The 13,896-nt window shown below is 41.6% G+C and overlaps 1 protein-coding gene across 1 annotated transcript in view; it reads left to right on the plus strand.

Annotated features, from left to right (window-relative positions):
* Positions 1 to 13,896, plus strand: part of EIPR1 (EARP complex and GARP complex interacting protein 1) — a 208,610-nt gene that overhangs the window by 34,987 nt on the left and 159,727 nt on the right. The window contains exon 3 of the mRNA XM_007518928.3: positions 10,979 to 11,111. Coding sequence (XP_007518990.1) covers positions 10,979 to 11,111 — 133 coding nt within the window. The remainder of the gene's footprint in view (positions 1 to 10,978; positions 11,112 to 13,896) is intronic.

A 13,896-nucleotide genomic window follows, 5' to 3' on the forward strand; every position in this document is an offset into this window, starting at 1 on the left:
ACCTCAGAAGAGGGCCATGTTCATTTTGGACTTCCTCAAACATTATGGGAATTAAAGTTCTGCTGCTTAGAAACTAACAGTTCCCCCTGGCTCCCCACCTGCAGGGGAGTTACTTCACAGGTGGTGAAGCAGGTCTACAGGTATCTATATTTCTCTCCCCCTCTCTGTCTTCCCCTCCTCTCACCATATCTCTCTGTCCTATCCAACAACGATGACATCAACAACAACAACAATAATAACTACAACAATAAGAAAAAAACTAGGGTAACAAAAAAGGTAGTAAATAAATAAATAAAAAATTCCAGCCATTTAGGCACACAGATTAAAGAAAAAAAAAAGAAACTAACATTTTATGGTATTTTGTTATAGCATCTTGTTGTTGTGCCAGATATTGTTGTCCGTGGGCCGCGGAGAAGAGAGAGGGGGTCCGGAGCGAAGAGGAAACACAAATCTTTATTTGTGCTGGCACCTCAGAGTTGGGTGCTAGAGAAGCAGGTTGGGCCACGTGGAAGTAGCGAAAATGGCTGCCTCACGCAGTAACCTTTCCTGCGTCTGAACACCGGAGTGAAGCGCTGGCAAGAGAGCGAGGTGCAGAAAACGAAGGGTTTTTATAGGAGTAGCTTTCGCGAGAATGGGAAGGGGGAGGAGTGACCAAAGCACTCCAGATAATGTCCTGAGGGCATAACATGGCGGAACAGGCACTCCTAGAATGTACCAACTCTCACGGGAACTAGTAGCCTGAGGGGAAAACATGGCAGATGTGAATGCATCTGCACAATTTCCCAGCAGCATCTCAATTGAACTAAGCTACTGTTAGTCCAGGAAAAACCTCACAAGGGTATAGGGAGGAAACTGAAGATGAGATACTTAGTATTTTTTTGGGTATCATGGGCAAAGAATGTTCATCTATTGGGGTTTATTTGCTTAAGTAAATAACATTAATAGGACTGGATGGTGTTGCACTCAGTTGAGGGCTCATATTACCATGTATGTTTTAACCCAGGTTAAAACCCCATATCCCCACTTACAGAGGGGAAGCTTCACGAATAGTGAAGCAGTGTTGCAAGTGTCTCTCTTTCTCTGTGTATCTCTATCCTCTCAATTTCTCTTCATCCTATCAAAAAAAAAAAAAGGGAGTCGGGTGGTAGCGCAGTGGGTTAAACGCAGGTGGTGCAAAGCTCAAGGACCAATGTAAGGATCCCAGTTCGAACCCCTGGCTCCCTACCTGCAGGGGGGTTTGCTTCACAGGTGGTGAAGCAGGTCTACAGGTGTCTATCTTTCTCTTCTCCTCTGTCTTCCCCTCCTCTCTTGATTTCTCTCTGTTCTATCTAACAATGATGACATCAATAACAATAACTACAATAACAATAAAAAACAACAAGGGAAACAAAAGGGAAAATAAGTAAATATAATAAAATAAAATTAAAAAAAGAAGGAAAAAATGGCCACTGGAAGCACTGGAATTGTTGTATAAGCACCAAGCGCCTGTGATAACCCTAGTGGCAACAAAACAAAAAACAAAATAAAATAAAATAAAATAAAAACAGTCTAGAGAGGTAAATGACAGTCACACTAAGGGAAAAACAAGCATTGGGAAATGTGTGGCATATGTCATAAATCTGTTAACTGAGCTAAAAGATCAGAATATGTCTCACTTACACCAAGGATACCTTAGGATGCCTTGTGGTGCAGTACATGATGTAGTGGATAAAGCATTAGGCTCTCAATTATGAGGTCCTGAGTTCAGTCCCTGACAACACATGTACCACAGTGATGATCTGATTCTCTTTCCTGCTGTCTCTCTCATTCATAAGGATGTCATATGTAAATAACAACATCAATAATAAAGAACGCAGTGCCCTAAATCTGCAGATGCTGAAGTAAGAGCCCAGAAGCAGGCTAACACAGAGCCTAAGGAGAGCCTAAGGAGAGCCTGAATCTCCTGGGACCTTGTCAATAGTTACTCAGCTTATCATGGTGAAGCAAATAGACCAAGGTAGAAACTGGTTCAGTGGTACCAGCTTTAACTGTGAGTAAAGAAGACTGGTGATCTGAGACCTTAAGTATGTCTTGCTGGATCCAAGATGAAGCCACAGGCTTCACCACTAGCCAGGAAGTTATCTTTGTTGTGAATAATAAGACAGAGATCATATAGTTGAGTCCTTTGGGAAGTTTATTATGAGCAGCTTATCCTGCCACAATTTCTCAGGTTTTGGGGGAAAGGTTTGGGGAGCCCCTAGCAGGATGATTCTTGCCCATGAGAAGACCCTGGGATCCCTAACTTCCTCAGAGGGGAAACCTTTTGATTTTTTTTTCATATGCAATTCATCTATATATTACTGACCTGTCAAGATATCTTCTAGTTGAATAAAAGAGATGAAGTGGAAAGGCTTCATTTTAGCTAAAGAAATCATATGCCAGGCCTACCCTTGAGTTGGTGGGGATCCAGGACTGACATATATCTATCTTTAGTCCCTGGTTCTCCAAGAAAATGAGGGAGGATGGACTAAGATCAGTTTTACGGACTTCCTAATGAATTTTATAACTCCAACTCCTAAATTTTTATAGAGTGTCATCATCCATGACTTTAGCCCTGTTCTGGCAAATTCAACTTAATACTTTTTACAGTATAATTCAGAGTATGAGTTTGATCTTCATCATCAGCTATTAAAAATAGTTAATGCACACTATTAAAGCTCAGGGTGAGGGGTTAGGCAGTGGTGTACCTGTTAGAGCTCACATTTTACCATATACATTGACCCAGGTTCAAGCCCCTAGTTCCCACGTGCAGGGGAAGAAGCCTCATGAGTGATGAAGCAGTGCTGCAGGTGTGCCTCTTTCTCTTTCCTCTATCACCCCCTTCCCTCTGACTTTCTCTCTGTCTCTACCCAAAAAGAAAATGAAAAAGGGGGAAAAAAAAGGTCACTGGGAGCAGTGGAAGGCAGCTATGCTCACCACTATACCACCAACGCAACTGGGAGCAGTGGATTCATTGTGCTGGCACTTTTTCTTCTAGCACTGAACTTCAGCAACAATCCAGGTGGTATTAAAAACAAAAAACAAACACATAAAAAAAGTCAGGGTAGAGGGCAGTTTTGACTAATGAATGGAGTATTGGCAGTATGCTATACTAACTGCAGGATTTCGCCAACACCAATAGAGTTTGCCTCTATGATTAGAATCTGGTGTACTCACTGCTATATTCAACTAAATAGGAGAATGTTCATTTTTTTTTTTTTTGCATCCAGGGTTATTGCTGTGGTTTGGTGCCTGCACTACAAATCCACTGCTCCTGGAGGCCATTTTTCTCATTTTTGTTGCCCTTGTTACCGTTGACAGAGAGAAATTGAGAGAGGAGGAGAAGACAGGGAGGAAGGAGAGGAAGATAGACACCTGCAGACCTGCTTCACAGCTTGTGGAACGACCCTCCAGCTCCAGGGAGCCAGAGGCTGGAACTATAGAACCCAGAGCTTTACACAGGTCCTTGCACTTAACACCATATGCACTTAACCTGCTGTGCTACCACCTGGCCCCCGAGAATGTTCATTTTTAAAGCTGGGTCAAGTGTGTAACATAGTTCCTGCCTTCACCTAGGGGGAGAAAGTTTAAAAACACAGTTATGGCATGATGAAATCAAAACAGCTTTTAACTGCTAGCCAGCAATCACATATCATCCCAACCCCTTTACAAATAATTTATTTATTTATTTATTTATTTATTTATTTAAGAAAGGAGACATTAACAAAACCGTAGGGTAGGAGGGGTACAATTCCACACAATTCCCACCACCTGATCTCCGTATCCCATCCCCTCCCCTGATAGCTTTCCCATTCTCCATCCCTCTGGGAGTATGGACCCAGGGTTGTTGTGGGATGCAGAAGGTGGAAGGTCTGGCTTCTGTAATTGCTTCCCTGCTGAACATGGGCGTTGACTGGTCGATCCATACTCCCAGTCTGCCTCTCTCTTTCCCTAGTTGTGTGGGTCTATGGGGAAGCAGAGTTCCAGGACACATTGGTGGGGTCATCAGTCCAGGGAAGTCTGGTCAGAGTCATGCTGGCATCTGGAACCAGGTGGCTGAAAAGAGAGTTAACATAGAAAGCCAAACAAATTATTGAACAATCATGGACCTAAAGGCTGGAATAGTGCAGATGAAGTGTTGGGGGGGGGGTACTCTCTGCAGACTATTGTGTATTTCAGCTTTCAGGTATATATTTTTCCCTGGTTTATAGATATGTGTGAACAAAAAATAATTTTTATTGGCACAGCTATCTACAAATAATGTCAAAGGACATAAATTATGGTGATGCTGTGTATGATACAGCAAATTCTAACAAAGGGACTTTCAAAGTTAACCCAATTGCCAAATAATGTGATTATAGCAATGACTATTGCCTTCTTAAACCCTAAGACAGCAGGAACCTCCCCACTTCCTGTATAGAGCCTATATTTCCCCCAATCCTGGAACCTCTAGGGTGGGGCTCACTTTCCTGCATGCTTCTCTCAATTCATACCAAATGATATTTCATTGGCCGATCACAACCTAATCAATGCAGTGACTAACCATCTTATCATACTTCACTTCAGACTGTGTCCAGTGACATCAGGCATGGAATGTCAGCCCTTCAACCTCATTACTTGGGTGAGACCTTTCCTTTCATAGGATTCTCTAATTTCATTCCAGGAGGTTCACTTCCTAACAAAATCCCAAAAACTAGTTATAGTCCAGGTCCCGTAAAATAGAGCATATGTTTACATGTATCCATAAATTAGGGCAGAATATATACCTGAAAGCAAAAATACACAATAGTCTGTAGTGAGTCAGTATAAAGTTCATGATGAACTAGTGTCCACTTAGACTTGGATACCCTCCTCACCTAATTCCTATTACAGTTCTCTCACTCACTCCAAAGCTAACCTTATCAAAGCGAGATTGCAAAAGCTGAATAAGGGCAAGAGACTGGCATACTTTAACTATGACTCATTAGTCACTATCAGGCCATTCCACCAGCTAGGGTCCTAATTGGGGAGTCCTTAGATTCTCAGACATGATGGACCTAGACCTCAAATAAATTCCTCTCTCCATTGTTGCCAGTCATTTCTATCAGGAACAACACAATAAGCCCCTTTGTTTGCCCCCATAGGACCTTGCCCTCAACTTGGATCAGCAATGGTAGAGAATGTTCCATCCTCAAAAGGGAGGCTGGACAATATACTCTATGCTATACCTGAGGAAGATGGTTTGATATTGGGGCAGCTTGGAATGTTCCTAATCATGACCACAGAATGTGAGCTCAGATCTACAGGGATGCAGAGGTTACATAGGCTCCTAAGCTGAATATGGTCCCCAGATCACATCAAATTGATGGCATTTACAGTCAACAATATTTATACCCCTTTCCCGTATTTGGGAGCTACTCTCTTCCCTGATCCAGTTTCTGGTCTTTTTTCCAGCCATGACATCATCTCTCCAGACAATAACTTGGATCCGCCTGCATATCAGATTTCAAGCTCAGGGAAAAACAAAAACTAATATAGCCACAGGTGTTTGTCTGCTTCTAAGACCCCTTCTGTTGCATTGCTTAATGCTGTGGTCTATTTACATAATCACTGCTTTACCTGAGAACTGCCCTGCCTGCAGGGCACTGGTTTAATCCCACTGGTTTGCACTCTCTTTTTGCTCCTCCCCCTCTCCTTGTCACACCCTGTTTTCCACCGTTTAATCCCCACTGGTTTGCACTCTCTTTTTGCTCTACCCTCTCTATGTCACATCCTGTTTTCCACCCTACTATTTCCTTCTTGGCAAGTATAAATACAGATTCTCTTTTGATTAAACACACATTGGATTGCCTTCTGGCTCTGCAAGTCCCAGAGTCTCTCTCCTGTGATGCTAGCCTGACACGAGTTCCTGATCCCTCTCCCATGCAGCAGCCTAGGTTGGCTGCATTCGAGTTCTCTCCAACCCAGAGAACATGTGCTCAGGAACAAGCACCCTCAGGCTATCCTGGCACACAGGCCCTTTGGAGTATAACTAAAATATGCCTACTAGCTATCTACAAAATGGAGAAAAACCCCCCCCCCCCCAACTCTTCATCTGCACTATTCCAGCCTTTAGGTCCATGATTGGTCAACTATTTCTTTGGCTTTGTATGTTAACTCTCTTTTCAACTACCAGGTTCCAGATGCTACCATGATGCTGACCAGACTTCCCTGGACAGATAACCCCACCATTGTGTCCTGGAGCTCTGATTTCCCAGAGCCTTTTACCACTAGGGAAAGAAAGAGACAGACTGGGAATATGGATTGACCTGTCAACACCCATGTTCAGCGGGGAAGCAATTACAGAAACCAGACCTTCTACCTTCTGCATCCCACAATGATTTTGGGTTCATACACACAGAGGGTTAAAGAATAGGAAAGCTATCAGGGGAGGGGATGGGATACAGAGGTCTAGTGGTAGGAATTGTGTGGAGTTGTACCCCTCTTATCCTACGGTTTAGTCAATGTTTCCTTTTTATAAATATGACATTTAAAAAAATAAAATAATTTTTATTATGAGAGAAATGAAAAAAGGAGAGAAAAACAGACACCTGAACCTGAGAACTGCTCAGCTATATGGTATAAATTGGTGCCAGGGATTAACTCTGTGACCTTTGGGAACCCAGGCATACAAGTTGGTACTCTTAACAGGTTAAGCTGTTTCCCTGGCTTCTATTCTTGCCCTCTTAGCCAACATTCTTCAGTTTGTCTTTTTTTTAAAAAATATATTTTAATTTATTTTTTATCATCTATAGTTATTGGATAGAGACAAACAGAAATTGAGAGGGAAGGGGAGATAGAGAGGGAGAGAGACAGAGAGACACCTGCAACACTGCTTCACTATTCACAAAGCTTTCCCCCTGCAGGTGGGGAGTGGGGACATGAACTTGTGTCCTTCTGTATTGTAACATGTGCGCTCAACCAGATGCACCACCACCACTCAGCCCCTCAGTTTGTCTTTTGTGCCTCTGTAATCATTTGCATTCACCTTATCTATATATTTTTCTCATTGGTTTGTAATTGGTCTTTCACTGCATGAATTTATTAAATATAACACTTATTTGTGCTCATCTGTGAGCTGGGTAGAGGGTGTTTACTGAAAGCAGACAACTGTGATGGAGTCTTTTTCTTTGGAGTCATGAGTTGCTGCTATCAGTTTGGTTATCTGCTGCTAGCTGATTCAACTTGGTTGGTGGATTGTGATGGTGGTTCACCAGGTATCTCATGATAGAGATTATGGCAATAGTGTGGGATGATGGGAATGGTGGTGATGAATAGGATGTGGTATGGTAGGGAGGTTGTGGAATGGTAGGATGTTGTGAGATTGGGTAGAATCAGGGGGAATAGTTTTGGATGGAGTGTCTGAGGAGCAGACATACTCTGGGGGATGGAATTCAATCCAAGAGCCTCAAACTTGCCAACCTTAACTGGGGTAGAATGGTAGGGCTTAAGTAAAGATTTAGAGCACTATGAATCTTCCCCTCCTCTCTCCATTTCTCTGTCCTATCCAACAACAGCTACATCAACAACAATAATAACTACAACAAGGGCAACAAAAAGGGAATAAATAAATATTAAAAAAATTTAAAACAGGGAGTTTCATGTTGAAGGCTCAGAGATCCCAGGTTTAATCCCTAACACTATCATAAACCAGAGTTGATCAGTGCTTTTGTCTGTTTCAAATTCTATCACTCCTTCATTAAAATAATTAGATTAATAAACTGTCTTGGGAGTCGGGCGGTAGCACAGTGGGTTAAGCACACATGGAGCGAAGCGCAAGGACTGGTGTAAGGATTCCGGTTCAAGGCCCCCGGCTCCCCACCTGCAGGGGAGTCGCTTCACAAGTGGTGAAGCAGGTCTGCAGGTGCCTGTCTTTCTCTCCTCCTCTCTGTCTTCCCCTCCTCTCTCTATTTCTCTGTCCTATCCAACAACGATGACAACAACAATAGCAATAATAACTACAACAATAAAAAATAAGGGCAACAAAAGGGGAAAAATATATATATAATAAACTTCTTAATGAAAAATGTCTCAAAGATGTGGAAAGGAAAAAATATTCCCAAATCCTTCTCTTTTAGGAAAAAGTTCTGCATTATAGTTCATTTATTTAGTTCTTAGATGTGTAGTTCGTAATTTATTATTTCCAGCAGGGCTATTATGACAGCTGAACCCACTATAAAATCTATATTGGAGGGCCAGGTGGTGGTACACCTGATTGAGTGCACATGTTGTAATGAGCAAGGACCCAGGTTCGAGCCCCTGCTCCCCACCTGCAGGGGGAAAGCTTTGTGAGTGGTGAAGTAGGTCTGCAGGCGTTTCTCTGTCTCCCTCCCTCTCTACTATCCCTTCACTCTTGATTTCTGACTGTCTCTGTCCAATAGATAAAGAAAGATAAAAAAAAAAAAAGATTGCACTGGGTTAAGATTGTACTGGGTTATGATTTCCAGGAAAAACTTTTTGAAAATAGTTTTCAGAGTGAAAATAACGCTAATGCTTTTTTTTTTTCCCTCCTCTGGAAGAGAAGGAATCATGCACTGGTGTATGATAAATGTGCATCACTGCTTTTGGTTTCTTCTGGTCCTAGTAACTTTGTACCTCCATCGTCATAGCACACTTAGGGAAACTCAGGTTCAGGGTCAGTTAGGTTTTCAGTGGCAGTGGAGAGATTTGAATTCTACTTTTGTTTGAATTGACACCCTTAAAGGGACCTTTACAGTAAGACATAGTAGAAGAGGAACAGTTAAGAATGAAGAGCTACTTTGAGAATAGTCAAAGTGAACCAGCATCCGGATACCATGGAAACATTTTTGCTTGTTCTGATTTTGTAGTAGAGTGTAGCATCATGAAAAATGTGAAAAATACAGACAAACTGCGATCAGATGGTGGTATACCTAGTTAAGTGCATGTGTTAGCATTCGCGAGGACCCAGGTTCAAGCCCCTCATCAGGGGGAATCTTCACAAGTGGTAAAGCAGTGCTACAGGTGGCTTTCTGCCTCTCTTTTCTTCTCTATCTTTCTTGCCTCTCAGTTTCTCTCCTGTAAAATAAATCTAAAAAGAGAATATTTAAAAAAATATCAACAACAACAAAATATTAACAAACTACAAAGAAATAATGAAAAAACCACTATGATTCCACCACCCAAAGATCACCAGTTATCTAGTTCTCTCATTTGGACATGGATGAATTTTGAAACAAAAACATGCATGTAGCATTTATATAGTTCTTTTATTTGTCCTTTGTCCCTTAATCATAGAATATTTATCATTTTCCCTGTAGTAGCAGCCTTTTATAGCACATTGAGTAACTTCACAGCTTTGCTACAGTCAAATTCTACAATTGAGGAAGATATTTAGGTGAATTCTAATTTTAATATGATAATCAATGCCATTGTGAATCTGCTCAGATATAAATCATGGGTCAGATTCAAGATCATTCATATATATTTATTTTTAAAATGCATTTTTTTCTAATTGACTTGTGCATTGATAAGAAGGTAAGTGTGAAAATAATTTTAGTTCTTCTAGATATTATGCAGAAAAGCATGAAGGTGGTACATTTAACCCCCTGTGGCTAAAATATGATACTATATAGTTAATATTCTATGTTTTACTTGTTGGCAATTGTTGGCCTTTTTTTTTTTTTAAAGCATCAAAGATATCAGCTCATGTACAACCTTCCTTACTCCTTCCAACCTCAGTCACTTCTGACATATAAGACTTTTACTCACAGTGAAGTGGACAAGGCACTGTTCTTTCCATCTTAGTCTGCCTTCTTCTCCTGGTCCTCACAGCTACACAGTCAGTCACAGAGACTTCACTGATTTGCACTACCCTGGAGACTCTGACCCTGACACTTGTTCTTGTTTTAACTGAGCCACTTGGGAACAGAACTATTGGTGTCTTGCTTCCTCAGGAATGGATATGACCAGGGCAGTGTTAGGTAGCTTATAAGTTAAAAAATATAGCTATTTCACACTTAGCTTTTGAGAGAAACACTGTTGAGAATGAAAATACAGTTAAAAATGATGAATTCACTTTTTTCACCTCATCTTGGATGGAGCTTGAAGGAATCATATTAAGTGAGATAAGCCAGAAAGAGAAGGGTAAGTATGGGATGATTTCACTCATAGAGAAAAGTTGAAAAATAAGAACAGAAGGGAAAACACAAAGCAGAACCTTGGACTGATGTTAGTGTATTGCACCAAAGTAAAAGACTCTGGGGTGAGGGAGAGTGTACATTCAGGTCCTGGAACATGATGGTAGAGGAGTATGTGTGTTTTTTTGGGGGGGTTAAATTGTTGTGTGGAAAACTGAGAAATGTTACACATATACAAACTACTGTGTTTTACTATTCTGTAAACCATTAATCCTTCCAACAAAGAGAGAAAATGTAGATATACAGAGAAAAAAGTTAAGGGATATATATTCCATGGAATACTACTCTTCAATCAAAAAAAGATGATATTGTGTCCTTTGGGACAAAATGATGGAATTGGAGGTGATACAGCTTAGTGACATAATAGAGATGAAAGACAACTACTGGATGGTTTTACTCATATGTGGAATCTAGAGAATTGATACACATGAACTTGCAACAAACAAAACCCCAAAACTGAAGCAAAACAAAAAAGTTTCTTAGACTGTGAGAAGTTTGGTGTTTATCTTTGTGAGGTGAAAGTGTGGGGATACAGAGCTTTGGTGGTGGGTGCAGTGTGGAACTATAATCCTGTAATCTTATAATCTTGTAACCCACTATTAGTCACACACAAAAAGAAGAAAGTGAAAAAAAAAAGAATGAATTTATAGAAATACATACTGCTTGTATAGTGAAAATAACAGAGATGTTAAAGATATGCTTGATTACTCTTTGTTTATTGTGTCTAATTAAGGTACAGGCAAAATGTTGGTGGCCCTAATGTGTTTTTTTTATTGTATTTACAGATCCACATCATAGATTTTGATGATGAAAATAACATCATAAATAAAAATGTCCTCTTGCATCAAGTGGGTGAAATCTGGCACATTAGTACTAGTCCTGCAGATAAAGGGGTGTTGGCCACCTGCTACAATAAAAGTAAGTACTCTTAGGCATTTTTATGTACCAACTGGAGTATTAAATGAGATTGGACTTGTATTGCTCATGAACTAGGGAATAATTTATCAGCTTGGATCATAATATTGTATGGCATTCGTGAGAAGTTGTGATGTTGTGAATGGAAGTTAGCATGAAATAGAAGCCTAAGGATCAAGGAAGAGTCAGTTTCCCCCACAGCATTAGTCATAGTGGGAATGGTATATCATGCTGAGGTGCCCAGTGATGGATGTGGGTGTCCTCATGCCTTTGCTAACTAACCCCAGAAAGTTAGTATGGCTTGGCCTCTTTCTCTTACCTATAAGTGCATATGATGATAATTGATGATAATTGAAAGATCACCCAAGTTCATGACTGATCAAATGCTCTTGTATCACAGCCTCTCTCATGTTCCTGAAGAAGCTGTTTGGCTCACTAATATTTGGGACCTTTCTCATTTGTGTCACTCCAAACAGATGTGACTGATTGCATCTTCTTAAATTCCTTCTCTGTCATGTTTAATAACTTACTTTCAGATTCCAGCTTAGGGGAAAAGTCTCACATTCTGTTGTTTTCTGGTAGGTAAACCGGAGCAAACTTTTTTTTTTTAAATTTGCTGTATAATTTCTATAACGTTTTTCATTTATTGACATATCACAATGCTTTGAAAATATTTATTTATTAACATGAGAGGGAGAGAGATAGAGAGGACCAGAGCATTACTCTGGCACAGGCAATGCTGGGGATTGAACTGGGTCCTCATGCTTGAGAGTCCAGTGCTATTTTCTCTAAAAGGGGCATAATGGAAGGTCATAGAAGCCCCAATCATGGAAGGCCCCAATGTGAGTTAGTCCTGAGGCTGCAGGTCTATACAGAATCTTGGCTCCACTGAGTCGCTCCACTGAGTGGAGCTCTCACTCAGGATGTGAGACTGAGGAGGCTGCCAGCCCCTCCTGTTGAGGGAGCTTCATTCTGTGGGTCCTTTTCTGCCCCTCCAGGTTCAAGCTGTAGTGTTTTGTCCAATAGTGTTCTCAAGAGTCTCATGAGCTTGTAGTGCATTCTTGCTCCTTAGACAGGTACCACACCCATTGGACTTTCTGAGATGGTCCCTTCTCTACCGTGGGCTCCTTTTGAGATGGCAGAAGGACCTCAACCTTGATCCTCCCCCTCAGCCTTCCTTCTTGCCCACTGACTTGACTTGAGGACATTGGAGGCATGTCCTCAGCCTCCTGAGAGGACTCATCACTTTGATAAAGTTTCAGCCAAGTGTTGTGAGACTGTCTTCTTCTTCTTCTTTTTAAAATTTATTTATTTTCCCTTTTTTTGCCCTTGTTTTTTTTTAATTGTTGTTGTAGTTGTTATTGTTGTTATTGGTGTTCTCACTGTTAGATAGGGCAGAGAGAAATGGATAGAGGAGGGGAAGACAAAGAGGGGTGGAGAAAGACACCTGCAGACCCGCTTCACCGCCTGTGAAGCGACTTCCCTGCAGGTGGAGAGCTGGGGGCTCCAACTGGGTGTTGGTCCTTGTGCTTTGTGCCATGTGCACTTAACCTGCTGTGCTACCACCCGATTCCCTGTGAGGCGGTTTTCTATACCGTCTGTGGAACACATTTTTTCCTCAGCAGAGGACTGACAACCTCTGCTATTTAGATAGAGTGAGAGTAGCCATGGAGTCCTGACTCCCGTTTGCTCACTGATCCCTCCCTCAGTGACTTTACCCCTTCCTCCCATTTGTTGTCAGAACTGGAAGGAGACCTGGTGCACCTTGTGCATGCAGCCTGGTTTACATTCTCCCCATGGGGTCAATTTTGCTGGCTTCCTGTGTCTTCCCTCCCTTCTCTTTCCATACTGTTCTTTCCTTCTCTCTGAGCCTCCATTGGTAGTATCTTCCATGTTTCTTCTAATAGTCTATGTAAGGCAACCTAGGCATTTCCTGTTTATCCCTAAGTGTTTCTAAAATGTTTTTCAAAGTTTTCTCAGTCTCCACCATCTGCACAGTTCCAAAACTACCAGCACCTTAGGAATTTATTATAGTCGCTGCGCTCCTAGCCACCACATTTGGTGTTGGTTTTATATGATGGGGAGGAAAGCAGCAGGACTGCAGTGACTTAGAATAACACCTACACCTGCTTCAGAGTCCTGTAGTTAAAGTATAGCCAGCCTGTTGGAACCTGTGACTGGGGGCATCTGGTGGGGTCTCTGGCAGCAGCTTAAGGCCACCCCCAGTTTTGGCTGGGCCGTACCCCATTGGATTCAACCCTCTACTCGGCTTGCAAACTGGTGGCAGAGGAACCCGGCTGTTGTGACAGCTGGGATCTGTTCTTGGCTCCCAGAGGCTGTGGTGGGGTGGGCTTGTGACATTTAGTGTTCTCTGTCTGTCTCAAGCTCAATAGAACATTCCTTTAGGTACCAGGTCTCTTTTCTTTCAGGCAAGACTCCATTCACCCTTCTCACCAGACTTTGAAGACAGTACAACCCATCTATGAAATATTTCCCTCCTCTCAGGGAAGGCATTAATTGTTTCATAGTATTCATGTTTCAATTCTAAGGACTCTTTATTTTTTTATTCCTGCCACAGGCAGAACTAAAGAATTTGGTACTGCACTGGAGGCTATTTTCCAGCATGAAAGACTGCAAGATTTTTTTCCCCCTTATTTTTTCCTATTTCCTTTATCTGGAGGGATTTTCGTAGCCTGCCTTTGCATGACCGTAGCACCTCATCTTGGTCCACCCCTGGGGTTGCCTCAGCTACTAGGCTGTTCTAGTTCTCACATTACCAGAAAACTTT

Source organism: Erinaceus europaeus, chromosome 3, assembly GCF_950295315.1.
Source record: "Erinaceus europaeus chromosome 3, mEriEur2.1, whole genome shotgun sequence".
NCBI classification, from domain to species: domain Eukaryota; kingdom Metazoa; phylum Chordata; class Mammalia; order Eulipotyphla; family Erinaceidae; genus Erinaceus; species Erinaceus europaeus.